Source organism: Pituophis catenifer, unplaced genomic scaffold (assembly GCF_029215685.1).
Source record: "Pituophis catenifer annectens isolate HBS135680 unplaced genomic scaffold, rPitCat1.0.hap2 SCAF_12, whole genome shotgun sequence".
Classification (NCBI taxonomy): Eukaryota; Metazoa; Chordata; class Lepidosauria; order Squamata; family Colubridae; genus Pituophis; species Pituophis catenifer.
The window spans coordinates 27,119,993-27,147,558 of record NW_027256892.1 but is presented as its reverse complement, the minus strand read 5'-3'; the positions used below and the strand labels follow the sequence as shown (position 1 = coordinate 27,147,558).

Genomic DNA, 27,566 nt, shown 5'->3' with positions numbered 1-27,566 from the left:
CTTCACCCAGTTGGTTTAAGACCGGCTTGTGGAAGGCCTTGTCTGGGACTGGGTGTATGCTTCAATTTGAGTCTGAAGGGATTGGGCAGAGAGAGGACGGTGTGGGGATTTTGTTTGCTGGGTTTATTTTCGGCACTACACCTCTGGCACCTCCAGATGACAATCTGAACATTAAAGTATCTCTTAAACAGCTCCCCCCTTCTCCCCCCCTCCATCTTCCTAAGAAGCAGTTATTGTGACTGGTGAGGCTACAGGAGCTGACTGCACATGGTCAGAAGTCTCTCTCTTGACCTGAAAAGAGGAGCTTAAGTTTGGCCAGCATCTGATGCCATCAGGCTGAGCTCCGGCCGATGCCGACCCAAAATGCAGCAGAGGAGGGGCTCCAGCCAAGGCCTGGCAGGACCAGGTGGTAATCCCAGGGAGGCACCATAGTGCCTGGAATTAAAGCCTTGGCTCTGCTGTGCCTGCTTGCCATAGGGCATCTCTGCCACACCTGCTGGAGTGGCAACTGTGGTAGAGGAGTGGATGTTGGTCAGGGAGGGGTTGCCAGCTGTGATGACCAGAGGAACTCAAACTGGGGGCTCCCAAAAATATCAACCAATTTTCTTGCCAGCCAGATGTTTGGAAGGAGTTTGCCTTCGCTTTCTTCCATCACAAATGTTAGATCATGGTCCAGCCTTCTCCCTTGGATTGACTGCTGAGCCCCCACTGAAGCACCAGCTGGGTCAACCTGCTCCAGTTCCCAGTAGGGCCTCTAGTGGCCCAGAGGCTGTTTCCTGCAGAGAAATCTGGCTGTAGTTAAGGGCTAGAGTGTGGGGGTGAGGAATTGAAGAGGTAGATGGGGTGAGTGAGTGCCTTTTAGGCCCACAGCCTGTGACTGCCTCTTCCATATTGCTGGAAGAGCCCCCTCCCTCCCCGAGTCCCCAATTGAAATCTCCTGCAGGGGGTGCGGCTGAGCGGCCCCAGCTCCATCCGTGCCTTCACTGAGCTTCAGCGGCTCGCTCCTCCTGCTTTGCTAGAGCTCCCACTTCCTGGCAAGGCTGGGGCCACGGAGGGTTTCTTTCTCTTTCTTTACTGATTGCTCAGCTTGGTTCTCAAAGCCCTCCTGAAGAGAGACGCAGCAGGTTCGTCTGGGAGACCCCTCAAAGTACCAACAGGGAAGCAACGGATGGAGGGCAGGAAGATGCCTCTGGGGCTCCATTTGGGCGCCTGGCTGCTCCTCCTGTTCCGCACAGGTGAGTGCCGCTTCTCCAAGGAGGGCTGGCCTGGGGCCCCCTCTGGGCTTCTGCTTGTTCCAGCAGTCAGACTGCCTGGCTTCTGGCCCTGCGGGTCAAGGTCCCCTGGGGGCCCAGCCACATGGTGTGAAGGGAGGCAGCCGCCCTATGGCTGCCTTTCCCAAAACTTCAGGCCTGACGCCACCAAGGACGCCTGTCTCCACTTCCAGGCAACAGATTGATTTCAATGACCAGATCCTCTAGAAGAGATTTCTTGCAGTTAATTGGTGATGTGTTGGGCAAAGGAGAACTTTTCCTAGATATTACAAATCATTTCCCATCTAAATGTTTTCCACCCAAATTTTGTTTAACAGACCGGGTGGTCAATCATTTTCTCCCCTCCCCCAATGCAGGTAATCCTCAATTTACAGCCACAATTAGGACTAGAACTTTTGTTGCTAAGCAAAGCAGTCACTAAGTGACCCACGTTGAATTTTATGACTTTTTTGACTGCAGTTGTGAAACAAATCATGCAATTGTTAGTTAAGCAAATCTGGCTTCCCCCATTGACTTTACCTGTTGAAGCCCTCTGCGAAAGTTTCAAATGACAATCATGTAACTGTGGGGATGCTGTTGGGTTCACATGTGGGGACTGGTTGTAAATAACTTTTTTCAGCCAGCCCTGTCATAACTTCAAACAGTTGTTAAACAAATGGTTGTAACTCAAAGACTACCTGAAATCTCAGGGTGCTTGGGGCAGATTCCAGGGTGCTGTGTGCTAGAAGGCTGAGTTGTGGAGGAGAGGGTCTGCTGATCAGGTTGAATCGCTTGAGTGGGGGGGAGCCTCTCTCTTTCCAGCTAAGGGGGTCCCTTTCCTCCGAAGAGCCCTGATCAATATATCAAAGGAAGGGGAGCAAAAGTCCCATTGAGCAGGAGGAGGATGGGGAGAAGGAGCACTGGGGGGGGGGTCTCTCACTGCGTTATGGAGTGGAGTCAGTGGAGTTGAGTCTCCTCTTCAAAAAAAGGTCCACAGGTTCTCTTTTAAACATGGGTGACCTAGTTTGGCATAGGAGCCATCTGACCCTGCAAAGGAAGCTTCTGGAAGATTCCATGATGTAAACACAAGAGGCCTTGTGATCTCTCTGTCTTCGGTGCAAGGCAAGAAAATCAACACCTACACGTTTTCCGCTGCCTTTTCCTGGGTCTGGCTGCTGTAGTGCTGGAGCTCCAGAAAGCTTTTGAGAATATTTGCCACGTCTCTGATTTGGGGGCCGATTGGATGGAGCAGCCCCTCCATTTCAGGGGCTCTGGGGAGAGCAACCTGGTCCACAGCTTGTTCTCCAGCTTTGCTCAGGCTTCATAAAATAAATGGTTTTTAAGGTGCTGAAGGGAGCAGCTTTATTCTGGACACAATGGCAGTTATATGCTGGTGAGAAAGTCTTAACCATTTTTTTCCCCTTCTTTTCACAGCCAGGCTTGTGGAGGGAGAGGTGAAAGGTAAGGAATGGAGGGAGGGGCCTTTAGGACTTTGGGTTATGGCTGGAAACAAGTCAAAAAGGGAGCTGTTGTCCATGCAGCCATCAGGAACTGACCCTGGCACCTTTGCCCCAAACCAAGGGCCTTGATAGTACAGTGGTCTAAAGCACCCTGTTATTAAGACCAGCTGCCTGCAATTACTGCAGGTTCGAATCTCGCCAGGCTCAAGGTTGACTCAGCCTTCCATCCTTTCTAAGGTAGGTAAATTGAGGACCCAGTTGTGGCGGCAATAAGCTGACTTTGTATAAATATACAAAAGGATGAAGGCTATTGCTTAGCGCATTGTAAGCCGCCCTGAGTCTCCGGAGAAGGGCAGCATATAAATCAAATTTAAAAAAAAAAAAAACCCAGCTGTGGTGCATTTACCTGGGTGGGTTTGTGAGTGTTGGCTGAAAAGAGGATGCTTCTTTGCCACCAGGATTAAGAAAATGGGAGGCTCCAATCAGGCCCAGCTTCTGTCCTGGCTCCCCCAGGGGTGGGGGTGGGGGGCATGTCACTCTTTTGAATGAAAATGGATGTCGTTGGCAACATGCGGCATAGGCGGTATGTTCCACATCATTTCCTCTGAAGAAACTCGGCTTAACGAAAATCCAGGAAAGCATTTGGAGATAGTTGCAGAGTAAGAATAGCAACATCTGTTCAAAGGTAAACTACTGTAAATTATCATTTAAAACTGCCAGCGACTTAACACCTGTGGCAAAGCAGGCCTGCTTCCTGTAAGCATACCAGTCCTCTCCCCAAACATGCACGTGGGGCAAAGAAAAAAGCCACAAAGTCTGTACTGGGAAGAAGGGAGAGAGATGTTCCCCTGGAGGGAGTGGGGCTGTGGGGCGCAATCTCATAGTCTCTCCCAGGGTCACTTGGCAAAAAGGCAGCCACACTGCTCTTCCCGGTGAGATCCTGCTGGATTATTCGCCAGTGTTTGTGCCCAGGGCTGCCAGGCAGATTCTTTCTCACTTGCCATAGAAATCAAGGTGGAAATCGCTTCGGAGAACGTGTTTCTCATATGCCCAGAAGAGAAATCCCAGTGGTGGGACACTAATTCCCAACTAGGAAACAAGAGCACCCTGGACATCTCTGGCCCAGATAATCTGCTTGAGATCGAAAGGGGGAAAGAATTTTCCTGTGGACAAAATAGCAAATCCTGGAAGATTTATCTGAAGATCAAAGGTCAGTCAGGGCTACGGTGTGATGGGGCCTCTCTGCCCTTGATGGGGAAGGGGGGGCTGGGAGGCTGCTCCGCAGTGTGAGCTGCCTGGTGGACAATCCCACCCCACACCTCTAGTCCCAGGCAGCCAGAGCAGAGAAGACCCTTCCTCCAAAGCCAGTCTGGTAGAGCTCCTTGTTCAGCTGAGGCTTCTGGGTTTCCTGCAGGGTGCAAGGACTGTGTGGAGCTGAGCTTCGGCCTCGGGGCTGGCATCATTGTGGCTGACCTCCTGCTCACCCTGGGAGTCCTGCTCCTCGTCTACTTCTGCAGCCAGAAGCAGCAGGCCCTCTTCAAGCCAGGTGCCCCACGGCGGCTACAAGGTTAGTGCCTCTCCCCACTCCCCTTCCGCAGTGGAGAAGGGCTCCAAGGAGGCTGACAGCAACAACAGGGACAGATGATTTTGTAAGTCCAGGCAATCACTGCAGGAGAAAAGGACAGTGTGTGTGTGTGTGTGTGTGTGTGTGTGTGTGTGTGTGTGTGAGAGAGAGAGAGAGAGAGTGTGTCCATCAAGCAGTGAAGTGCTGAGCCAGAGAATTGTAGAGGCAACGAACTTTGCACTTTGCTTTTTGCTCCAGGACAGCAAGCAGACCACCCCCCGCCTGTCCCAAATCCAGATTATGAGGTAAGCCCTGAACTGAATATGGAGGGTGGGGGGAAGAGTTCACTCTGTGCAGCATCTCAAGTATTGGAGGCCGAGGGCCAGAGCTGCAGAGAGAAGACAGGCATGCAGCAGAGGGTAGCTGGGGCCCACAGCCCCTAACCCAACCCCCCCCCCCCCACTTCTCTGCTAAGGTCTGTTTCCTGAAGTGAGGATCCAGATTTAGTGAATTTCATCAGTGTTGGCTTTTACAAAGGGAACAGACAGTGCCTCAAAATGACTTTTCCCCTACTTTGGTACTGGCAGGGTGGAGCAAAAATTCAACTGGGAGATTTAGTTCAAAGATGATTTGAGTGAATCTCTGATGAATCAATTTGCTTTTCTGAATTAATTTTTTAAAATTAATAGCCAAATTGGAAGCTACATTGTGAATTTTTTTACTAATCAGTTTAGAAAATGTAACATTCCAGCCTCATCCCACACATCTTCTTTGAGATTCCCCCAAATAAAAAAGGAATCTAACATGGCTTTAAACTCTATTGCATATAGAAGCCAGTTTCCGGATATGTATTACACAAACAACTGTGAAAACAATCAAAAGCTTTTGAGAGAGAAGAGCATCAGAATCAAGAGTCTGTATCACATACAGCCGAGTGAGGTCCTCACTTTGCTAATGCCCCTCTTAAACACACACAGCCAGTGTCCTAGAAAGCAGGACCAGGTTTGCCAAAAACATGTTCTGTTCCTACAGCCGATCCGGAAGGGCCAACGGGAGGTGTATGCTGGCCTGGAGCCCCAAGCTTTCTGAGATGCTGCCTCACTTGCCATGGCAAGATGCCAAATGTTCTGGCTGGCCACGAGAGTCCCCAGAAGTGCCTGCCACTTTCTTCTCCTGTTTGCACTAACCGCTGACCTTCCTGGTGGGGGAACTCCATTTGTGCTGAGTTTTGCAGCTAGAAAATCGGGTGGCCTGGAGAGCTGCATCCCAGGTGGAGCAGAGAGCTACAGGATGCCCAGAGGGCTTCTCAGACTGCAGGTCTCACCTAGGCAAGAAAGGGGCACCATAAACGCCTCTTCTCTCGGGTGGGGTCACTCAGCCACAGCACTGCTGCCCCAAGTGCACGCAAACTCCGCAGCTCCCGTCTTGTTTCCTGGGCAGAGTCTGCTGTTCTGGCTGGGGTGCCAGAACTAGAGCACCTGAGATGGCATGCCCGGTTGGTCAATTTGTGCTTCAGGAGTCTTAAGCCCACTTGCCCTGGCAGGGAACCCCATGATGAAAAGAAGGCCTGCTTTTACATTTGTTTTGATTGTGCTTGCAAAGAATCCTAATAAAACTCGGTTCCATTCACCCCAGAGACTCATCTTGTGTCTTTCTTCTCTGATATGGGTATTACTGGAAGCAGACTTGGGGGGAGACCTTGGGGAAGGAGGGGGCAGAGCGAAAAGAGGAGGTGCAGGGGTGACAGACATTAAAGCCCAGATCTTCTCTGCTTTCCCACCCACCAGCAGTGCCCCAGTAGGAGGAGAGGCAAAGCCAAGGTGGAAGGAGAGGAGTCAAGGTCAGATAGTTCCACCATAGCCCTAAGATTGACCTGGGCTTGGCCCACCCTTCCCGCTTTGAGAACCAGCCAAATGAACCCATTGCTGGTAATGAGAGGCAGCATCACTAAGGCTTCAGCTGCATAAGGAGGTCCATCAGCACAAAATCTGGCAGTTGCAGTGGGGAGGAAAAGCTGGGGCCTCAAGTCGAAACAGCCACCCCCAGTGGATGTGTTCATTCCACAGGATGTGGTCAAAAGCAAACACAGCTGCATTTCAAGAAAGGCACAAACCACCACCCGGTGCAAAAGCGACACTCTGCTGCCCTATGAATCACCACCCAGTGGTGGCTACACACTTGTGCAAATGGCTGACTCCATGAAATTTGCACTCCCACTTCATTGCAGCCCTTGGATTCATGAACCATGTTAGTAACCTCTGTACTAGAGCCTGTAGTACAGTGGACTAAAGCACTGTTATTAACAACTGCTGCTTGCAATTACTGCAAGTTCAAATCTCACCAGGCTCAAGGTTGACTCAGCCTTCCATCCTTTCAAAGGTAGGTGAAATGAGGACCCAGATTGTGGGGGCAATAAGCTGACTTTGTATAAATATACAAAAGTATGAAGGCTATTGCTTAACACATTGTAAGCCGCCCTGAGTCTCCGGAGAAGGGCGGCATATAAATTAAAGCAAAAAAAAAAGAGAGAGAGAGAGGAAGTTGTAAGCAACATCTTTTATTGGGGAAGAGGCAGGATGCACAGGGTAGCAACGCCAGTTTCAGCTGCAAAGGGGAGATTGGAAGATGAACCGGTCTACTTGTATTGCTGAGAAGAGATACTCTTAAGGATTCTGATTGGCCACCACATTCCCAGCATTGCACCCAGAGTGCATTCATCAAACAAGTTTAAAGCAGCTGCCCCTCCCACCCCCCCAAAGCCCACACTCTTCAGTTTAACAAACAGAAAATGGAATCCAGCAGCTCTGACAGCTCTAGCAGGCCTTGTTGGCTCTCCCAGGCTTGAGGCCCTGGAGTAGAAGGCAGGCACAGGCGGAGGGCCCCACAATTCCCCACCTCAGCTGACATAATGGGCGTCCCTCAGGGATTGAGCACAGGAAGGGGAATGTGGATGGAGATTGGCTTCATCGGCGGCGAGGCTTGGCAATGCCAATGTGGCTGTATGGCCTGTCGTTGCGCTCCTGGAGAGGCTGGAAGGAAGAACACCAACCCCTAGGGCCTCAGTGCCATGGCCCCAGGATGGCAAATTGCACCCCTGAAATGCATTTCACTCTTAGCCAGAATTGTTAACCATGGATTTTTTAACATCACTGTCATCAGCCACACTAGATCCTCAAGTAAAATCTAGAATTTGTCCAGCAGGCAAAACCAAGCTGTGACTGGAGCTTGTTGTTCAGGGTGTTGCCAAACATCTTAATAGGTCTGGAAGAGGACAGGTTTGGCAGAGTCTGCTGTCCCTGGGGCAGCCTTCCCTGCCCGGGGATCCTCCGTGGGGTTGGGATTCTGGAGATGACTGAGAGGTTTGCAGACCCTTTGTCAAAGCCATCCCATCAGTGACTATGAGAGCAGCTAGTTTTACTCAACGATTGGGCACAGATGTGCTCATACCTGGATCTAGCTCTGTCCCACCTCTACTCTGCTAGGATATACAGATGGCCTAATATTCACACAATCTTCTAGTAGGTCTCCCACTTTCTGTGGGATGAACTGGCCAGTCTCTGATCTGACACAGAAAGGAAAATCAAAAGGAAACTCTCACCTGGTACAGCTGGTCGTTGGCCAACAGGCACTGCTTATCAGAAGCTGCAGGATCAAAATAGGAAGACTGAGTCCACAGGGAACAAACCAAGAGCCCAAGAGAAGGGGGGGGGAGAGGCAGGCAAGAAACAAGGGGGAGGGCACCTGAGCTGTAAATAAGATGGTTTTTCCTTCTGGAGAAAACCACCAGTCACCCAGCTGCCCTTTCCTGCCACCTCCTCACCTTGGGCTGGCCGGCCCCGTTCTTCCACGGCTATGTGGTACACAGCGATAGCCAGGAAGACTGTGGTAATGAGGCTGGCTGCTGAAATCCCCAGAATCGTTGTGAAGTCTAGATGGATGCAGTTCTGGCACACTGTAGTGAAAGAAAACGTTGGATACATTCTGCACTCCCCCACATATCCACATGGAGTCCACACAGATCTCACTTAAGCAGAGCAGGTGTCCTTTTATGGCAGAACTGCCACAAACAGCCCTCACCCATCACAAGCCATTGCCAGGTCACTGGGTAGAGAAAGGGAGGCCCAGCTGCAGTCCCTGATCTGCCCGTCCCAGGGGCCGTCCCAGGCTTTCACAGGGCTTGGCAGAAGGATTACCTGCGTCCTGGGAAAGAGCAGCCTGGTAAGAGAGCCCAGAAATGCCGAACCTGAGCAGAGTGGAGCATTTCATCTCCAGAAACATTTCATCGCAGAGACACTGAATGTAAGTCACAGAGGTGGTGATTTGAGTTTACCTTCAGAAAAATTACACCACTTTTTTTCTAATATCTAAGAATAGACAAGCAACATCTTGAGGAAAAAGCTTGGTTCCATAGAAAGAGGACTAACTTCATTTAATCAACTAAGAAGCAAACTCTTTGACACCTCACCAAACAAACGAAGCTCCTTTTGAAGTAAGGAGGCAAACAGTGGCCAATTTACCAGGCTGAGGACAGACTGCCGATTCTTTTGTATACATTTGTCAATCAAGCTGCCCCCCCCCGCCTCCCCCATCCTTCTTGTTTTGCTCAAGACTGTCTCGGGGGTAGGAAACAGAACTAAAACATTCTTTTCACCTGAACTGTCCCAGCTTCAAAGGGCAGGCTTATTTCAGAAAACCCTGGTGTCTGCCTCGCTGAGACTAGATGACTGCCAATGTTGTTAAATAAGGGGGAGAAAGAAGGCTTACTCACTCCGGATGAAAACTTGCAGGGGTCTGCTTTCCTCATTACTGTTGATACACACATAGATGCCTCTGGGATCGTCCATCACAGCCAAAACCAACTCCTTCCCTTGGTAGGTTAGATTCATCCCGTCTTTTAACCAGCGTGTCTCATTATTGCCCACTTTACATACCAAGGAGACCTTTTTTCCTTTCTGCTCTATGGTGATGATCTCTGCAAAACAAATGGGATGAGGTGGGGCAGAGGTCCCACAAAGCCTCACCAGTACCGCCAAAGTTTCAGGGGCCAAACAAATCAGGTAACAAGTATTTTAGCAAGACATAGGGTCATTTATGCTCTTCAGGCAACTGGTATTCCTTCAGCAAAAGTATCATTGGCTTAATCATTGGTTAAGGGAAACAAGCCTTTGTGCTTATTTCTAGTTATGGGCCAGCAGTTGCTGCTGTGCAAGGGTCTGCTTCTGTTTTCTCTACCCATCTTCCAGGCATCAGCGGGGGTGGGGGTCTGCTGAAAGTATACCAGGCCTCTGCAAAGCCAGGAACCTGCTATCAGCCCCTGGGACCAAGTCTTTGCAACTGTTTCTCTCTCACGCTGCCTATCCGCTTTGCTTGTCTCGGGGATCTTGCCTTCCTCCTGTAACATGTTTGCTCAGCTGATAGTCCTGCTGAGTAGCTGCTGAGACTTCCTCCCAAATCTAGCTGGTAGCCTTGAATTGTTTAAGGCCCTTCGCCCTCCCATCCAGAAATGACTCTTGATGAGCTTCTAGCCAGCCAGGAAAATCCCTTTCTTTCCAAATATTCTTTTGGAAATAAGCTTTTTCCAAACACTCAGGATCTGGAAAATTCAGAAGCCAGCCCCAAATGAAGAGAGAGCCAAAATTTAAGCACACCAAGAGTCACTGACTGGGCTTCAGCATCACAGTCTATACACATTGTGGAAACCCAGCAAATTATGGCATAGTCAGTAAAGCATGGCCACACAACCTATGGCTGGCCCCAGACATACTGTATAAATCTATCTTATTTAAACTCCTCCCGAGCTGCCTCCCTAGTTTTCGTTCTTTTAGAAAACCTGGACAAAGCATACCATTTTCAGATGCGGTATTTCCACTTATGCTGATGCCTGAAAGAAAATAATTTCATGTTGAGAAACACGGAGCAAAATAAACTGGGACCAAGAAATGCCAATAATACCACACACCAGACCTCCACCCAGTTGTCCAAACAACATCAAACAGTTGAACGTATGCTATGCAGATGCAGTGAAAAGCCTGAATTCCATGCCAAATGGCACCCAGGGAGGGAGTAGCAAACGCTAATGGAGGACTGATCAGCCTTCGGCTGAAAGGAAGACGTTGACCTGAACAAGGAAACATTTCTGTGACTTCTTAATTTCAGAAAAAGGCAGCTAAGGAGTATCATGACTGAGGTTTTTAATATTAGGCTAAGTCTGAGGAAAATGGACAGCAAGAAGTTTTTTCTCCCAAAATGCTAGCTGTTCAGGACAGGCACATAATATTTCCTCACCTACCACAGGCTGAGGAGACAGGACCGCTCAGAGATCTTTTGGCCCTGGAATCTGGCAGCCACCCAAAAGGCCACATCTCCATCATTGCCTCTTCAATGGGCTGAATTTACATTTGCATTCAGCCTTTCCTCCAAAAGCTTGCAACATAAATGCCCCATTCCTCATTTATGAACTTGGTGAGACAGAGGGAAGTGGCTGGCTACACCGGTTCAGCCTGGCTGCCTCCAGCTGTAGGCCAGGTGTGAAGAGGACATGGGTCTGCTGTTTTCAGATGAGGGGGGGAGCAGATGCTCTGAATCACAAGCACAGCTAAGTGCAAGCAACACATGATAATGAACTGGCAGTCTGGTCTTTGTGCCTTATCACTATACCTGTTTTTTTCTATCTTTTGCAGCCTGCATACCCTCATCCCCACTCCCAGCCCTGAGTTCACAAACTGCCACCCTCTCAAACTGCCTGCCTTGGATTTAGTCCTACCTTGGAAGAACAGGGCAAGGACAGTTGCCCACAGCAACTGTTCCTGGCTTCCCATGCTTGTCAATGGGAGAGCCAGATATGTTGTTCCCCGTTTTTGTCAGCACAGGTAGCAGGTGACTGTCTTCTGACAAGTGAGAAAATGACTGGGCAAGAAGATGTAGGGAAGATTTTTGCAGGCAGTCTGCAACAGGAAGTCTGTGGGTGGGGGCTCTTCTGTTCCGTGTATGTGTGCACGCGCGCACATTTACACATAAGGAAATGAAAGGACAAAAGATGCTACAGGAAAAACACTCTGCTGAAAAATGAAGCTGATTTCCTTCCCCTTTACAGAACTGAATGGCAAATAGAGACCCCTGCCCCAGCAACAGCTCTCCACTAAGCCACCCCACGAACAAACCACCAGGAGGGGCACCTCCTCCCTTTTGGCCAAGCCTGTTGGGCAGGCCACTTAGACCGAACCGGCGGCTCAACCCAGCCGGGCCACCCCTCAGCTACTGCTGGTGCACAACAAGACCTGCACTCAGCCTCCAACTGTCGATCAAGACCAGCGTTTCTCAACCTTGGCCATTTTAAGGTGTGTGAACTTAGACTCCCAGGGCTGCCCAGCCTGCCATACCGGACGAGGAATCCTGGCAGCCGAAGTCCACACACCTTACACAGTTACCAAGGTCAGACGGGTCGCCTGGCCGTGAAGTTCGAGCTGGAAGGGCGGCCGAGCCCCCTTGGAGCCTCTGGGTCGGGGCGCCGGGAAGCCTCCAGCCACAGGGCTCGCCTCCGCCCTCCCTTTGTTCGAGCGCCCGCCTGGGATCGGCGCGCGGGGATAAAGTAGGGGCCGGCGGGAGCGACCCTCTCGGAGCCGTCCTCGGACAGGTGCCCGGAGGGGCCTGGCGGGAGGCAGCGCTTTTCTCGCTGCTGCTGCTGCTGCTGCTGCATCGCGTTACCGGCTGGCACTCAAGTCGCTGCCCGCCCGCGCCTGGGACCTGGACGCCTCCGTAGGGCGAGGGTAACGCAGGGGCCGGCAGCTCCCTCTAGCGGCGGCTCTATGGACGGGCGGGCTGGCTGGCTACGGCGCGCTTCCGGCGCTTTCTGATGACGTCGGGCGCGGCCTGCGGGCGTCGCGCGTTGCCAAGCTCATCGCTGAAAGGTGGCGCGGCCGCTCAGCTGGAGCGCCTCGGCCTCGGCCTCGCCTTCCTCCTGCTGCTCGTCGCCCCCGTTCTGCTCCCGGGCGCCCGGGGCTGCGGGCCGTCGCTCGTCGTCTGGGTCGCGGCTCTCCATGGAGCTCGCCCGGCGGGGAAATGACCGACCACGAGAACAATAACAGCATCTCCCGGAACCCCTTCGCCGCCCTCTTCAGCTCCGTCGCCGACGCCCGGCACTTCGCCGAGATCCAGAAGCAGCCGCCGACGCCGACGCAACCCGCGGGTGAGCGAGGAGGCCGGGCGGCTGGAAGGGGAGCGGGCTGGAGAGGGACGAAGGCAGAGCCGGATAGAGCGCCCGGATCGGCCGCCCTGACCGCCTCTCTCGAACCCTGTGCCCGCGGGCTCCAAACGCGCAAAGGAATCTTTGCACATCCTCTTTTGCTTCACCCTTTCCTTTGCTTTATTTTCTGCACCTGTAAATGTAGTTGCGTTCGGGGTTACCACGAAATCATTGTTTATTCGTTGTTCATCCAAAATCCCTTTCCAATTCAGTCACTGGTAGCTCAGCCTCGGTCCATCTACCTGCAAAGTTAGACAATTTGGTTGAAATGTTAGCCCAATTATAGGACAGTTAGCAACAGAATTGAAAAAGAAATGCAAGCACTTAGCGGACTACGTCATTGGATTGATACTAAAGACGTGAATTAGACTAGCATTACCTGGCAGGTATTAAAATCCTGAGAGCTAACTTTTTACTAGTTTAATTCCAGATTCTCAGATGGCAAATCAATAAAAAAGCAGAATGGTTGGGTAAGAGCAGCTGTTTAGGTGGCCTCTTGACTCCTTGCTTTTCAGAAGTCCTGAGATTCTTCTGGGATTCTCAGGAGACGAAAGTCTTGTGTATAGGCTGCATTTTTTTCATGGGAAGCAACTATGTTTTTATGATATATACTTTTTTTACTTGCTGTGTAAAAAAAAAAAGGCCCTTAAGGCGAGGCTTCTGGTGCTGTGACAGCCCAGATGAGAGGCCCAGGCCTTAGAGAGACTGCTCAGATGGGGGGGGGCAATTGGAGCCCAGGTATGCTGCTTGTTGACTAGCTCTGCTTCTCTAGTAGAGGAAACCTCTGCCAGCCAAGATGATTCTGACAACAGTGTGTCTGAGAGTCTGGATGATTGCGACTACTCTGTGGCTGAGATCAGTCGCTCCTTTCGCTCCCAGCAGGAGCTCTGCGAGCAGCTCAACATCAACCACATGATCCAGAGAATCTTCCTGATCACATTGGATAACAGTGAGTTTGGAGGCATAAATGGCCAGAATCCAGGCTGGGTTGTATTAAGGTGGAGGGGAGCCACCAGGTGGCAGTTTTTGATCCATGAATGCAAATTCAGGCTCCTCTCCTGGAGAACAATTGTTGATATCATACAACATCTGCTGATGCCCCAAAGGCAACAAAATCTGTTTGCCAAAAAAATTATGTAAACATTCTCCTGGCAAAAACAAATATGCATATAGAATGGAAATCTTGTTCTCCATTGTGCAAGCAGTTAAGGGGACCTTCCATTGGATGCAAGGCCAGATTTACTGATGTGGATTTCTGTATTTTTATGGGTTGGTCACCTGAAAATTCCAAACACTGACCTGGTGGTATTTCTTGCAACCATGCTGCTTCATTCTCCTGCTCCAATTGACTCTTATACTGTAGGGTATAGCTTGGAAGGGTTCCTTTACTGTGTTTTTTAGATTTGTGCTTTGCTGTGCCATTTCATTGATCCCAGAGACTGCTTTCCTTTAGGCCACAAACCATGCCAGCCTCAGTTTGGGTGCCCTCTGTTATGTCTTGGGAAGTCTGGGAATTGTAGTTCAAGACACGTCAGAGCAATATCTTGAGGAAGGACTTGTTTTAACATCTGCCAAATCAAGAAGCCAAAATACAACAATAAGAGTTGTTGAGAGAGAGAGAGAGAAATGGTTCTGAACATGGATTTATTTATTTATTTATTTATTTATTTATTTATTTATTATTTATTTATTTATTTATTTATTTATTTATTTATTTATTTATTTAATTAATTAATTAATTAATTTATATGCCACCCCTCTCCAGAGACTCAGGGCGGCTCACAATACATTTAAAAAAAACATTCTAAAAAAATTTAAAAGATTAAAAAACATTAGAAACCTTAGAACGCATTCACACCATTCATGGCCGGATCTCGCCAGATCACAAAGGGAGATCAACGGCCCCAGGCCTGCCGGAAAAGCCAGGTCTTCACAGCTTTTCGGAAGGCCAGTAGGGTGGGGATGGTCCGGGATTTCCCTATTGCTGCTTTGCTGATTCCCCCTCCCCGCTTGTAGGTGACCCCAATCTGAAGAGTGGAAATGGCATTCCTGCACGGTGTGTCTACCTGGAGGAAATGGCTGCAGATCTTGAGGATCAGGACTGGCTGGACATGGAAAATGTGGAACAGGTCTCTGCATGCAAGCATCTGATGGGGTCTTCACCAGATTGGAGGTTTGCTGGAGAAGGCTGGTCTTGGTCATCAGGCAAACTGTTCCCTGTGCCTATGGCCAGGAAAAGATGCTTCCTCAAGCCAGGATGCCATGTGCCTAGAGGCCTTTGATTGCCCATTTGTTATGACATTTGCTTGATTTGCTTTATAGTACTTTTCCTTGAACAAGTCAATTTATATGAAACAGTTGAGTTCTATGGACTGTCTGCTTCTTATCTGTGATAATCAGCTGGATTTGGAGAAGCATGTGAAAGACCTGGCTGATTATGCAAAATGTCACTCTATAAAAAATTGGATCTAGGCTCTTTCTCCAAATGTTGGGAGGGACCAATTATATTCTGGATTGATATGTTTCCTCAGGCCCTTTTTACCCGATTACTGCTCCCGGAACCTGGCAATCACTTGATCCACATGACGTCAACTGGCATGCAGAATCTCTCAGCAGAGAGAGATGCAGGAGAGAAGCACATCCTGCGATACCTCTTTGCCTGTTTCCAGAGGGCAAAGGAGGAGGTGGGTCAAGCACCCATATCACACCCAAGCCGCTTGCTGGCCTGGACAGAAGGGGCTAGAGATCAGCTGTTCTCTCTGTTCTTCTAGATCACCAAGGTGCCCGAGAACTTGCTGCCTTTTGCAGTGCGTTGCAGAAATCTGACTGTATCCAATACCCACACACTCTTCCTAACACCAGAGATCTATGTCAACCAGAATGTCTATGAGCAGTTAGTGGACTTGATGCTGGAATCATTAAGAGGAGCTCGTGAGTTGGCAAAGGCTGATACCCCAGGATAAGCTAATGGGATCCAGCTCGTGGCAGCTCTCCAAATATATCCTTTTTAAAATACTCGTCCTTTCTTTCCCCCATAGACTTTGAAGATGTAACAGAGTTTCTGGAGGAGGTCATCAAGAGCCTCACGATGGATGAGGAAGTGAGGACTTTTGAGGAGGTTATGGTCCCTGTCTTTGACATCCTCTCAGGACGAATTCGGGAGCTACACCTTTGCCAGATCCTGTTGTATTCTTATCTGGATATACTCCTGTATTTCACTAAGCAAAAGGATATTGCCAAAGTGAGTCCTTGGTTGTCTCATTCACCCCCAGATGGCCAGAATCCGTTGCTGCCTTTACCCTTTCACCTGGGAGAAAGGCCACTTTTCTCTATCTCACTTTGTGTGTATGTGTGTATGCGTGTGCGTGTGGTGAAGTTTTGAAATGTTTTCAAAGGAAAAACCAAGAAAGTCCAGTTGCCTTTTGAGAAAAAAAAGCATCTTTGGGTCTACTTCTGTTTGTTCAGGTTTTTGTTGAGTACATTCAGCCAAAAGATCCAGCCAATGGACAGCTCTACCAGAAGACACTGCTGGGAACCATCTTGAACATCTCATGTCTTCTGAAGACACCTGGTGTGGTGGAAAGCCATGGCTACTTTCTGAACCCCTCTCGATCCAGTCCTCAAGAGATCAAGGTGCAAGAATCCAACATCCACCAGGTGTATATTTCTGTTCCATTCCTGCTTTGCTTGGGTATCAAGATGGTCTGTTGAGAGGCAGCAAAATGGCCACTGATGACAAGCACTCTTGTGTGTACTGTTGTTTTATGCATACTATTCAAGTATGATCAGAGTAGTTAGAATGCAGTATTGCAAGCTAATTCTGCTGACTGCCAATTGCCGGCAGTTCGAGTCTCACTGGCTCAAGGTTGACTCGGCCTTCCATCCTTCCGACGTGGGTAAAACCTGGACCCCAGATTGTGGGGGGCAGGATGCTGACTCTGTAAACCGCTCAGAGAGGGCTGGAAAGCAGGGAGTATATAAGTGCTATTGCTATGATCGGGCAGATCTGTGGCTATCAATAATGCCTTTGAATATGACACTGACTGCCTTCTATGGAGATCTTTTAGGGCTGCTGGGGGTGGGGAGATAATTAAAATCCGGAAAGTGCCATAAAATGTGAAAATGCCGGAACTTGGGAAGGGAGCTGAGGAACAACTTGGTGGAAGAGAACAGGTTGTCCTCGACTAACGATCACAATTGAGCCCAACATTTCTGTTGCTAATCTAGTCAGTTGTTAAGTGAGTTTTGCCCCATTTTACGACCTTTCATGCCACAGTTGTTAAGTGAATCACTCAGTTGTTAATTTAGTAACCCGGTTGTTAAGTGAATCTGGCTTCCTCATTGACTTTCCTTGTCAGAAGGTCACAAAAGGGAATCGCATGACCCTGGGACACAACAACCGTCATAAATGCATGCCAGTTGCCAAGTGTCTGAATTTTGTGACTGTGGGGAAGCTGCCATGATCTTAAGAGTGAAAAATGGCCACAAGCAACTTTTTTCAATGCCATGATAACTTTGAATGGTCACTAAATGAACTGTTGTAAATTGAGGACTACCTGTCTGTGTCTTAGATGATTCCAGGCTCAGTGAGCCTGTGCATTACCCTGATGTTAAGACCTCTGCTCTTGTAACAACAGTTCATGGCTGAATTCCATGAGAAGATTCATCAAATGCTGAAGAATCTGCTACAGCTCTCCCCACAAACAAAACATAAGATCCTGGCCTGGCTTGGAAACTGTCTTCATGCCAATGCTGGGCGCACCAAAATCTGGGCCAACCAGATGCCAGAGATCTTCTTCCAGATGTATGCCTCAGATGCCTTCTTCCTGAACTTGGGAGCTGCTCTCCTCAGGCTCTGTCAGCCCTTCTGTAAGCCCCGATCTCACAGGCTTCTGACGTTTGACCCAACTTATTGTGCTGTGAAGGAACTGAATGAGGAAGAGCAGAGGGTGAAGAATGTGCACATGAAAGGTGAGCCACTCTCCCCCTCCCCCTCCCCCTCCCCCCCAGTAGCAGGAGAGACAGGCGTTGCTGACAAGGGCAGAAAAGATGCCATGAGAGATGGCTTCCCTTTGCTAGAGCTTTCTCTGGTCAATCTTGATAGTGCTCTTCATTTCCTTTAAGGCTTGGAAAGAGAAACTTGCTTGATCCCAGCTGTAACTGAGCAGGAGCCAAAATTTGCTGACAGCTATAACCTGGTGACGGAGAACTTGGTATTGACGCAGTACGCCCTCCACTTAGGATTTCACAGGTACACAGGGAACACTGAAGGTCTTGGGAAGACTTTTCCATGACAGCTGATAACGTTCAGGCTTTGGCAGAATGTGGCTCAAAATCTTAATACATTTCAGTGGCCTTTTAGGAGGACACTGGGGCTCCTGCTAACATAATAGCATCCAAATGTAGGTATAGTTCTTGCTTAATAACCACGCTTGGGCCTGAAATTTTGGTTGTAAGGCATTGTTGATTGTATGTTTTATGATCTATGACAGTGATGGCTAACCTTTTTGCTGTGGCATGCCAAGAGCGGGGGGATCGTGCATGTGCGTGCCCACACCCATAATTCAATGCCCACCCGTGCTCCACCCTCCCGCACACGTGTGCGTGCTCCCCCCCCGCTTTTGACACGTGATGGCCCAGTGGGCCCGTTTTTCACTCTCCCCAGGCTCCAGAGGCTTTCTAGGAGCCTGGGGAGGGCAAAAACGGTCTTCCTCAACCCCCCTGGAGGCCCTCTGGAGGCTGGAAACGGCCCATTTCCCCACTTCAGGTGGGCCCGGAAGGCCTGAAAATCAGCTGGCCGGTGGGCATGTGTGCTGGAGCTGAGCTAGGGCAACGCTCGTGTGCCCTCAGATATGGCTCCACGTGCCACCTGTGGCACCTGTGCCATAGGTTTGCCATCACAGATCTATAACTTACCACTTTGTTGCTTGTATGTACACTGACAGCTTATGCACCAAAGACAAATTCCTTATGTGTCCAGTCACACTTGGCCAATAAAGAATATTTCTATCCCTATTTCTAAGTAAGTTTGTGTCCTTGGTGATTTTTTACTAGTTGTTAAGGAACTGGTCATTAAGCAAGGACTAACTATAGGCCACATATAAGCAGTTGACGTTTGCATGTGGGGAAGAATGTTTTCTTGGTCTACTGGAGGATATGAATGGATGGAAATTAAAGTGAATTATGATTTCTTCAAACTTTTTTTGTTATGGGTCCTTCAATGAAAGCAGCTCTCCAGAGAATATAATGCAAAAAAAATCCTTGTATGCCAGCTCTCGCCCCAGCTGACCTCAACACTCATTGCTGGCCTACCTGGTTTCCCCTTTTCCATTATAGCCTCCCAATTTGTAATGGCCACCTTCTGCTTTTCTGATGGTACTGCCACTTCTAATTTTTAGTATCTTTATCTGTTCCTTGTACAGGTTGCATGACCAGATGATCAAACTCAACCAAAGCCTACATCGACTACAGGTGGCATGGCGGGAAGCTCAGCAGAGCTCCAGCCCCTCAGCTGACAATCTCCGGGAGCAGTTTGAGCGCCTCATGACCATCTATCTTTCCACTAAAGCAGCCACGACAGAGCCTCAGATGTTGAAGAACTGCCTCAATCTGCAGGTGTCCATGGCTGTTCTCCTGGTCCAGCTGGCCATTGGAAATCAAGGGACTGAGCTGATGGACTTGACCTTCCCTCTGCCAGAAGTGAAGAAGAGTGCGCTGGCCTATGTGCCAGGTGACTGGCAAGATGTTTATCCCTTAGAAGTGGGTTTGAGCAGTGCCAGGATGGAGCCTGATAGTTTGCAATGCCCAAGACACTTGGCAGGACCCTATAGTCCAGTGTTTCCCAAACTTGACCCTTTGAAGATGTATGGACTTCAACTCCCAGAATTCCTCAACCAGGCATACTGGCTGGGGAATTCTGGGAGTTGAAGTCCATGCATCTTAAAATAGCCAAGTTCGGGAAACACTGCTATAGTCTTTTGGTATTGGCTCATGTCTGGCTGATTTGTAACACCATTCTTGTGTTGAAGTAGAATTGTAAAAGGGTACATCCACAAGCAGCCCTTCCCTTGCTAAATGTGCACGCTTGCACAAGGATATGCTGTTAAAAATATTTTTCCTTTTGGAAATTTCAGCTAGTAGCATTTGTCTTGAAATGTTTGTTTGTTTGTTTAAATTTCATTTCAATAGCTACCTAATTCTTGAGTGACTCTGGGCACTTTACAATTATGTTTGGCTTGGTTTCCTCTTAGATCTTAATATCATAAACCCTCTCCTGGTTCCAAGGAGATTTGTAATGCCTGTAATGCCATCTTGGTGACCCCGGGAAGCCACTGCCTCCCTGCCCTCCAGTGCCTGCATTCACAGGGAAGGAGCAAGCACAGGGCTGGTAGCTGTACATTCTTAGCAAAGAGTTCACTTGGGTCTTTGCATTTGCAGAATTCTTTGCTGACAACTTAGGTGATTTCTTCATTTTCCTGCGCCGCTTTGCTGATGATCTCCTGGAACCTTCAGCTGACTCTCTGGAGCACATACTTCATTTTGTGACCGTCTTCACAGGAGATGTGGACAGGTAAAAGTTGCTTCTTAAGGCTGGAGAGGTGTGAATCAGGCCCACTCTGTTGTCAAGCAGCCTGTTTGCCAGTGAACAGCAGCCTAGCCTTAGGAAGGAAAAATGTGACCCCGATAAACTCAATAAACTTTAGATTGAGTGCAGATTCAAGTTTTTCTTGATTCTTCAAGCAAATAAATTTGGTTGGCTTGGTTTTGACTGCTCAGTTCCTTGAACCCCTTGGCCCACAGATGTGAAAGTGGAGTGGTATAACAGGAATCATAGAAGCATTGAGGTAGGGTGGGAAGCAGTTGTTACCCTCTGATGACAACCCATCGTGAGCAACCTAACACTTCTCTGTTGGGAGGATACACGAGTCCCTCGCTGCTGCCAAACTCAGCAGGAGAATTCGTGGAGGGGGGCAGAAGTTTGATAGAATTTTGGGAAAGGTGTAAATTTGGATGTTTCCACCCACTCCTCCTGGCAGAATGAAGAACCCACATTTGAGAGCCAAACTGGCTGAAGTACTGGAGGCTGTGATGCCCCACCTGGATCAGGCCCAGACGCCTCTTGTCTCAAGTGTCTTTCATCGCAAGAGAGTCTTCTGCTCCTACCAGCATGCTCCCTACCTTGCTGAGGCACTAATTAAGGTTTTTGTGGACATTGAATTTACAGGTAAGGGGGAGGGGGGGAAGATTGGGTGTGTGTGTCTCAATCCCTCAGTTCCTGCCGCATAGTGCAGTCCCTTGAACTTGGGATAGTGCCATATATCTTGGTGAATCCACTTTGCTGCATCTGAAAGCAGATTTGCTAATTTGGGAATGGTCCTGCTGCTGGCAGAATGAGATGAAAAGGCCTTGCCTTTTCTTCCAAGTTTTGAGATTTGCATTCCACTCTGGTCCAAGCCACCTCTTCCCCTACTGCCTTTTGGGGGTGGAGGGAGGGAAGAGTTGATCTTCCACTCTCCATCCTGTGTGCTTTTGGGACATGCAGTTTATACATACAAGGAGGAGTCTCAGAATAAGATCCTTATCAATCCTCCAGTATCTCCAGATCCTGCAATCATTACAGGCCTTCTCCTGTGCAGGGGATCCCCATCAATTCGAGCAGAAGTTTAATTATCGTAGACCCATGTACCCTATCCTCCGGTATATGTGGGGCACTGATTCGTATCGGGCAAGCATAAAGGTAAGGACCTGAGGTTTGCAAATTATAAGGGCTAGGAGAAGAAGAGTGTTTAACATCCCACCTGCTCTTCATCTCTTTGCACTGTGCAGGCACTGGCTGATTATGCCTCCGAGAACCTTGAAGCCATGGCCCCCCCACTCTTCTTGCGCTTTCTGAACCTGCTTATGAATGATGCCATTTTCTTGTTGGATGAAGCAATACAGGTAAAGCATTATTTGAGGGGTGGAGGTAGAAAGCAGGTAAATACTGTGACTGCCAAACTGTATAAGACTGTAAGAATGATTCGTTAAAGGGTTGCCAATTTGGTGCCTTTAATGCAGCACAGAGTCAGTTGAGAAGGGGAGAAACTGTGTGGCAATTTTAAGGGGCATTTTCTGCCTTGGGAAATTGCTCATCCTTCACCATCTGAGAAGATGAAAGAAAGGCTTCAGTCGCAGAGCTGCTACTACCCAGAGAGTTTTTCTGAGAGGTTTGGGTCTCAAGTCTTTGCACTTGGCTTCTGGACCTCCAGTTCTCCATCTTTGTAAGGTTCATTCTCTCTGCTCCAAGTCTACAGGAAGGGCACCTCCATTTCTCACCAACTGAACTTTCCGCACCACGCTTCATTCCAGAAACAAGATACAATTGATCCAGTTCCCATTCCCCCATTTCTGTGTGTTTTATGGAAAGTTTTAAAGTAGTGGTTAAGATGTTGTAATCTACCTCAGTTCCAGAAGCTCACTGGGTGAGTTGGAGCTAGTCACTTTTTCTCAGTCCAACCTTTCTCGCAGGGTCGCTGTTTTGGGCAAAATCAGAAGGCCTTGTATACAAAACTCTGCTCCTGAATTCATCTGCATATCTCCAAGGCGAAAGGAACTTCTGAAAATGGCTGCATGAGCAAGAGTGTGATTTTGGCATTCAATATCCTTTTTCTTTCCTGATGCCCATTTCAAATTTCTCTGCAGTACCTGAGCAAGATCAAGATCCAGCAAATAGAGAAGGACCGGGGCGAGTGGGACAGCCTGTCTGCAGAAGTGCGGCGTGAGAAGGAAGCCAGCCTGCAAATGTTTGGGCAGTTGGCTCGCTTCCACAACATCATGTCTAATGAGACCATCGGGACCTTGGCCTTCCTGACCTCAGGTAAAGGCCTTGTGTTCTTCCTGGCATGGAATGCTGAAGGGAGCAGAACTGCTGACCGAGCCTCATTTTCATTGCAGAGATCAAATCTCTCTTTGTGCACCCTTTCCTGGCGGAACGCATTATCTCCATGCTCAACTACTTCCTCCAACACCTGGTAGGCCCCAAAATGGGGGCCTTGAAGGTCAAGGACTTCAGTGAATTTGACTTCAAGCCCCAACAACTGGTTTCTGACATTTGTACAATATATCTAAACCTGGGGTAAGTTGCATGCTGGAAAGGAAATATCCGTCAGAGTATGGGAAGAGGATTAGAGGGCTTTGCCTTATGCATCCAGAGTTTTAGTGGATGTTGAAATGTTTCTTGTGGAAGAGCAGCCAGAAACCCACCAGAGGTCCTCCTCAGATGACCTGATCAGACTAAGGATTTAACTCCTCAAAGCCAGTGGACACCCATTGGAGAACATCTCATTGTTTATGAATACCAATAGCCCATTTCAGTCCCCCAAATTCTGCCAGTGAGGAAGAACAGGAGACACACCCTTCACGTCATGCTCTCTGGAATGTGATGAGCATGGGAGGAGGCTTGGGACTCTCAAGTCCCATAAACGTGAAGGTGGTACATTGCGCAGAAAGGATTATTGAAAAAAGGGACAAAATGGCTAGGTGGGGTTTGTGAACTTTCATTGCTTTTCCATGTGGCAATCTTCTTCGTTGGATCTAACTGCACATGCAAGAGAAATCGGGCTGTACTGTGGAGAGTGCCCTTGATCTTGTGTGTATCAGTCCAAGGCAATGCTCTGAATTTTGGCTGCCATCCATAGGATGGAGGCGTGGGCTTCCTATCCTGTGTCAAGAATTTGCACAGTGGACCAGGTTTTGTGCTTGTACACCCTACCTAGGAAACTGGAACTTTGGCTAGGCTGGTCTCTCTCCTATGAATGCCATTCTTGCTGGCTCAGGCATAAACCAGATTAACAAAACACAAAAGCTGTGTTCACGGAACTTGATATGCCCAAGCAAATCATCTTATAATTTAACCTGATGGCTGATATACACAACATGCCAATACAATGGCTGGGCTCAGCTGAGTCAATTTAAACTAACCTAGACAAAGGTGTCATGTAGACTCAGATATTCTATGTGCTAAGGGGAATAGCTGTGGAGTCTGTTCAGGCAGATCAAATTTGGGTGAGGTCCCCCATAAGAAAGATTTACAATTGGTTACATTGTACCTCAGGGACTAGAAAAATGCTCACCACCAAGAGATCTGACAAAAAAGAGTTCCTTCTGAACAGGAGAAATTATAGTGCAAATAGGCTGGAGCTATTTCCCATCATGCTTCACTTGCCAATATATTGCAAATGGGACAAGTCTGAACAGGGCTTTTGATCTCACCTAATAAAAGGCTGTGGAAGTGCAAGAAAGGAACCAGGATAGGAAAGCCGAAATGACCGGGAGTGCCAAATGGAAAAGATGCTTGCATGGGGCCTCAGCGTCCACTTTTAGCCCTCTTCTCTGTTTCAGTGATGAAGCGAACTTTTGTGCCACAGTGCCTAAGGATGGGCGATCATATTCCCCAACTCTTTTTGCTCAGACGGTCCGAGTTTTGAAGAAAATTAATAAGCCTGGCAACATGATTGTAGCATTTAGCAACCTGGCCGAGCAAATTAAGGTGAGATGGGAAAGCTGTCAATCTCCCCTTCCCAAAAATCTGTCTCTCTCTCTTATATGTTGAAAACCTTTAGTGCATCCTGTGTTTGTACTGAGCAACATTTGGCTTTAATCTCCTGGGAGCGGAACTTTGAATTTCAGTGCTCTTATAATAGCTGCAGGATGTTTAAAAGTCTAAAGAGACAGGTGAAAAATAAAGTTAATTGGGACTTATGTTCCTCTCTGTAGCTGAGAACTGAATGTATTGCATTGTGGTATGAATGTGGTCAAATTTCCAAGATTCAGCGAGACACAAGAAAACAACTCTGTATTAGTTGTGCTTCCATGGAATCAAAGAGCCAATCAAGGGCTGTACTAGCTCCTATAGATTCTGGGGCTTGTCTTGAGTTTGTTGATAGGAATTTAACTCTGCAGGGTAGCCAAGCAGGGGCCCCTCTGCTGATTCCTGGATTTCTTTCTTCAGTCTCTAGCAGATCGCCAGCAGCAGGAAGAGGAGACATATGCTGATGCCTGTGATGAATTTCTGGACCCCATCATGAGCACCTTAATGACAGACCCGGTGCTGCTGCCTTCCTCTCGGGTCACAGTGGACAGGGCAACAATCGCTAGGCACCTCTTGAGGTATTTAGAAGGCATTAAGGCAGGAGAAAATGGAATTCTGTCTAATTTCCTTCTAGGGAAGAGTGAACTTGTTTTAGATTTAGACATTGTCACTCATTTCCTTGTAGGATGCTAATGGTGTTAACTCCCAGATTTGTCCCTGCATCCACTGGTCAGTTCCACTCTTTCATCCCCCTACTGATTGGGTGTAAGGCATAGTATATCAACCATGATATCCTTTTGGACTAGCCATGAGGTTTGGGGCTTGCAGTTCAGTTCTGCATTGGCTTGACTCCTTTCTCCAAGGCTGGTCCCAATTAGTGTTGATAGGGAGTGAAGGATCCAGCCTCAACTGTTCTCTTGTGGCATGCCACAGGGCTTGGTATCCTCTCAACTACTGCTTAATATCTGCATGAAGCTTCTGGGGTGAGATCATCACCATGGGTTGAGGTATGCTGATGATACTCAACTTGACATTTGTACACCTGGTGACCGAGGTGATTCTGTCGCTACCCTCACAGTGCCAGGAGACTCTAGAGACCTGAGTGGGGGGCAACAGACTACGCCTGAACCCTGGCAAAACGGAGTGGCTTGGGTGCATGGAGCTTCAAGATCGGGGTCTTTGACATTTTAGTTCTGGACAGGGTTGCACTCTCCCGCTCAGATTCAGTTAGCAACTTAGGAGTTCTTTGGGACTTGCGAGTCCTGCTCAAAGAGCAGCTGGCCAGCTAGGAGAGGCTTTGCATAACTTCGGTTTGTGCATCAGCTGTGGCCTTCCTGGATAAGGAATCCCTGCACTCAATCACTCAAATCCTAATTCAAGGTGTTGGTGATGACCTTTAAAGCCTTTCGTGGGATAGACCCAGGTTACTTGATAAACTGTCTCATCCTGCTAGGACAGGCCCACCCCACTCATGTGGCAGAGGAGGCCTGTCACAGATCCTGTTGGTCAAGGAACTCTAGCAGAGTGGGGTCCAGGAGAAGAGCCTTTTCTGTTGTAGTGCCAGCCCTTCAGAACATCCTGCCCCCCCCCCCCCAAGATTGGGTGAGGTCTGCTTCCACCTTCCTGTCCTGTAAGAGCTTAAAGACCTGGCTCTGCAAATTGGCCTGGAGACCCAATGGGGGGGGGGAGAACCATATTGCAGGTGGCTATTAGACTAATAGCACCCCCCACCACACATCCTGCTCCCTCCCCACCATCTTTTATTCATATCGCTGTATTTTCATTATTTTCATTTTTACTATTGTTATTTTTTTTGTAATTTTGCATTTTACTGGTGTAAGCTGTAGTAAGCAGATTCCCACTGCTACCAGAAACCACATAGAGATTAGACAGGCATGTTGGGTCAGTAAGAACAGTTGATAAGAGCTCTGTGATCAGGCTAAAAGCAACCCTAGGATTGGCTAGAAGATTGCAAGTTTTTTCTCCTAGTTGCATGGGAAATGCTTAATTTTTTTCAATATATATACTACTTTCAAATGTGTAAGGATGCTTATGTGTCTACTGAAATTGATGGCATTATCTTCTGTTGGCTAGTAACAGCCTGGTGTCATCCTCTCCCCGCTTTCTTTCTGCAGTGATCAGACAGATCCTTTCAATCGCAGCCCTCTCACCATGGACCAGATCAAGCCAAATACTGAACTGAAGGAAAGGATTCAACAATGGCTGGCAGACAGAAAGAAACAAAAGGAGCTGTGACTCAACCAGAATGCTGTGGCCCCAGCTGCCTCTTTCAGTGAACCTAGGACTGATTTTGACTGTCCCCCCTTCTCATCTTCTCCATGATGATGAGGATTAAGCTTCCTTGGGCTCCTCTGCACTTTTCTGTGGTTCCTTATATTTAAGATCTCCTGGAAACCTCCTCCCTTGACAGTTTAGTTTGTCTCCTATATTGTTTTCATAGGAATCCCTCACCATGTTGGTTTCTCTTTAGCTGTTGCCCCAGATACTGGGCTGGACTTCCCCTTTTATGTTTAAGAAGAAAAGCTGTATTTACTCAACCCGAGCAAAAGTTTTTCTTGTGTAAAGCCATTGTGGTAGCATGGTGATTTGTGGCTCACTGACAAAACAGGAGCAACCAACGATAAGAAATGGTAGAACTATGGGAGAAACGTGGGCCATATAACATCAAGCAGCTTTCATAAGTCTTTATTACTCTTGCTTCCAGTAACTACGTTTTAGGAAAACACTGAACAGATGATTGTGCAGGTGCCCTGCAATTCTTGCCTGCTTTAATCCAGTGCCTGCCGCATGACAGATGTACACATTGTGTACATAGTATGTTAGCTCCCTTTAGATCAATAAAAGTGTTGGCTGTCCCAATTGTTTTTGGCCGTGGGGCCTATTCATCTGTTTTCAGGAGGGTTCCAGGTCCTGCTTCTTCCTTAAGGTTTCAGGCTGCACTTCAAAAGGATGTGAGATATAAGAACCAAATATTTTAATCCTCACAATTCATAAACAAGTCTGGTTCACAAAATCAAAGGTTTATTGGAGATAAAATGAAGAAATATAAAATGCGGTTGCAGGTGTGGCCTCTTAGACCCTTCCCAAATGGATTGAGTTCAAAGAGCACAAGAAGCAGTTTTCAAGCTACACATTTTATACTCCTACACAATGCACGCCACGCCTAAAAAGCCCTCCCAACTCTCCCCTTTATTCTCCTAAGTCCTTCTCCAAGTTGTTTTACACTTGAAAAGGGTCATCTTGACAATTCCTGTCTAACAACTATCTTATCCTGTTTACTTTTAATTTTCATCTTGCGCGGATTTTTTTTTTTTTTTTTTTTTTTGATAAATGGTTTTGCCCAAGGCATAGTAGGTTCCTGTCTCCAAGGGAGCTTTTAGCAAGTCATTACACATCGTCTCTACTAATTACAATTTTTGGTCACTTTGTAGCAGTAAGGACATTATAGCTTTTTAATGCA

General features: G+C 48.2%; 3 protein-coding genes across 5 annotated transcripts; 2 read left to right on the top strand and 1 right to left on the bottom strand.

The window, feature by feature from the left end:
• The first annotated feature begins 1,041 nt into the window (after window positions 1–1,041).
• CD3E (CD3 epsilon subunit of T-cell receptor complex) lies at window positions 1,042–5,903 on the top strand. Its single transcript, XM_070952424.1, has 6 exons — window positions 1,042–1,235; window positions 2,685–2,711; window positions 3,717–3,920; window positions 4,125–4,277; window positions 4,533–4,579; window positions 5,307–5,903. The coding sequence occupies exons 1-6, from the start codon at window positions 1,169–1,171 to the stop codon at window positions 5,361–5,363; spliced, it is 555 nt and encodes a 184-aa protein (XP_070808525.1). The 5' UTR covers window positions 1,042–1,168; the 3' UTR covers window positions 5,364–5,903.
• Window positions 5,904–6,815: 912 nt separating this feature from the next.
• On the bottom strand, window positions 6,816–11,680 carry LOC139323228 (T-cell surface glycoprotein CD3 gamma chain-like). 2 transcript variants are annotated; one of them, XM_070952505.1, is made up of 6 exons: window positions 11,038–11,680; window positions 10,120–10,155; window positions 9,043–9,246; window positions 8,095–8,226; window positions 7,873–7,916; window positions 6,816–7,303 (listed from the first exon to the last, which is right to left on the bottom strand). In XM_070952505.1, the coding sequence occupies exons 1-6, from the start codon at window positions 11,090–11,092 to the stop codon at window positions 7,238–7,240; spliced, it is 537 nt and encodes a 178-aa protein (XP_070808606.1). In that variant the 5' UTR covers window positions 11,093–11,680; the 3' UTR covers window positions 6,816–7,237. The 2 variants fall into 2 exon arrangements, with proteins under 2 accessions (XP_070808606.1, XP_070808605.1); XM_070952504.1 differs by lacking the exon at window positions 11,038–11,680 and adding an exon at window positions 10,564–11,027.
• A 494-nt stretch (window positions 11,681–12,174) lies between these two features.
• On the top strand, window positions 12,175–26,966 carry UBE4A (ubiquitination factor E4A). 2 transcript variants are annotated; one of them, XM_070952565.1, is made up of 19 exons: window positions 12,175–12,459; window positions 13,292–13,465; window positions 14,533–14,645; window positions 15,048–15,200; window positions 15,288–15,447; window positions 15,555–15,757; window positions 15,982–16,173; window positions 17,154–17,487; window positions 17,641–17,767; window positions 18,939–19,246; window positions 19,954–20,086; window positions 20,553–20,740; window positions 21,153–21,253; window positions 21,343–21,456; window positions 22,198–22,372; window positions 22,450–22,630; window positions 23,896–24,043; window positions 24,506–24,663; window positions 26,221–26,966. In XM_070952565.1, exons 1-19 carry the CDS (start codon window positions 12,333–12,335, stop codon window positions 26,339–26,341), a joined length of 3,210 nt encoding a protein of 1,069 aa, XP_070808666.1. In that variant the 5' UTR covers window positions 12,175–12,332; the 3' UTR covers window positions 26,342–26,966. The 2 variants fall into 2 exon arrangements, with proteins under 2 accessions (XP_070808666.1, XP_070808665.1); XM_070952564.1 differs by having other exon boundaries at window positions 13,289–13,465.
• Window positions 26,967–27,566: the final 600 nt, after the last annotated feature.

Bases quoted from the DNA above. Each gene is read 5' to 3' on its own strand.
- CD3E (XM_070952424.1), top strand. From the start codon at position 1,169: ATGGAGGGCAGGAAGATGCCTCTGGGGCTCCATTTGGGCGCCTGGCTG. The intron at 2,712-3,716 runs GTAAGGAATGGA...CACTTGCCATAG, and splicing joins TGTGGAGGGAGAGGTGAAAG to AAATCAAGGTGGAAATCGCT. The intron at 3,921-4,124 runs GTCAGTCAGGGC...GGTTTCCTGCAG, and splicing joins GATTTATCTGAAGATCAAAG to GGTGCAAGGACTGTGTGGAG.
- LOC139323228 (XM_070952504.1), bottom strand. From the start codon at position 10,645: ATGATGGAGATGTGGCCTTTTGGGTGGCTGCCAGATTCCAGGGCCAAA. The intron at 10,156-10,563 runs GTAGGTGAGGAA...ATTTTCTTTCAG, and splicing joins TCCTGTCTCCTCAGCCTGTG to GCATCAGCATAAGTGGAAAT. The intron at 9,247-10,119 runs GTATGCTTTGTC...TTTGTTTTGCAG, and splicing joins AAATACCGCATCTGAAAATG to AGATCATCACCATAGAGCAG.
- UBE4A (XM_070952564.1), top strand. From the start codon at position 12,333: ATGACCGACCACGAGAACAATAACAGCATCTCCCGGAACCCCTTCGCC. The intron at 15,201-15,287 runs GTGGGTCAAGCA...CTGTTCTTCTAG, and splicing joins TCCAGAGGGCAAAGGAGGAG to ATCACCAAGGTGCCCGAGAA. The intron at 19,247-19,953 runs GTGACTGGCAAG...TTGCATTTGCAG, and splicing joins TGCGCTGGCCTATGTGCCAG to AATTCTTTGCTGACAACTTA.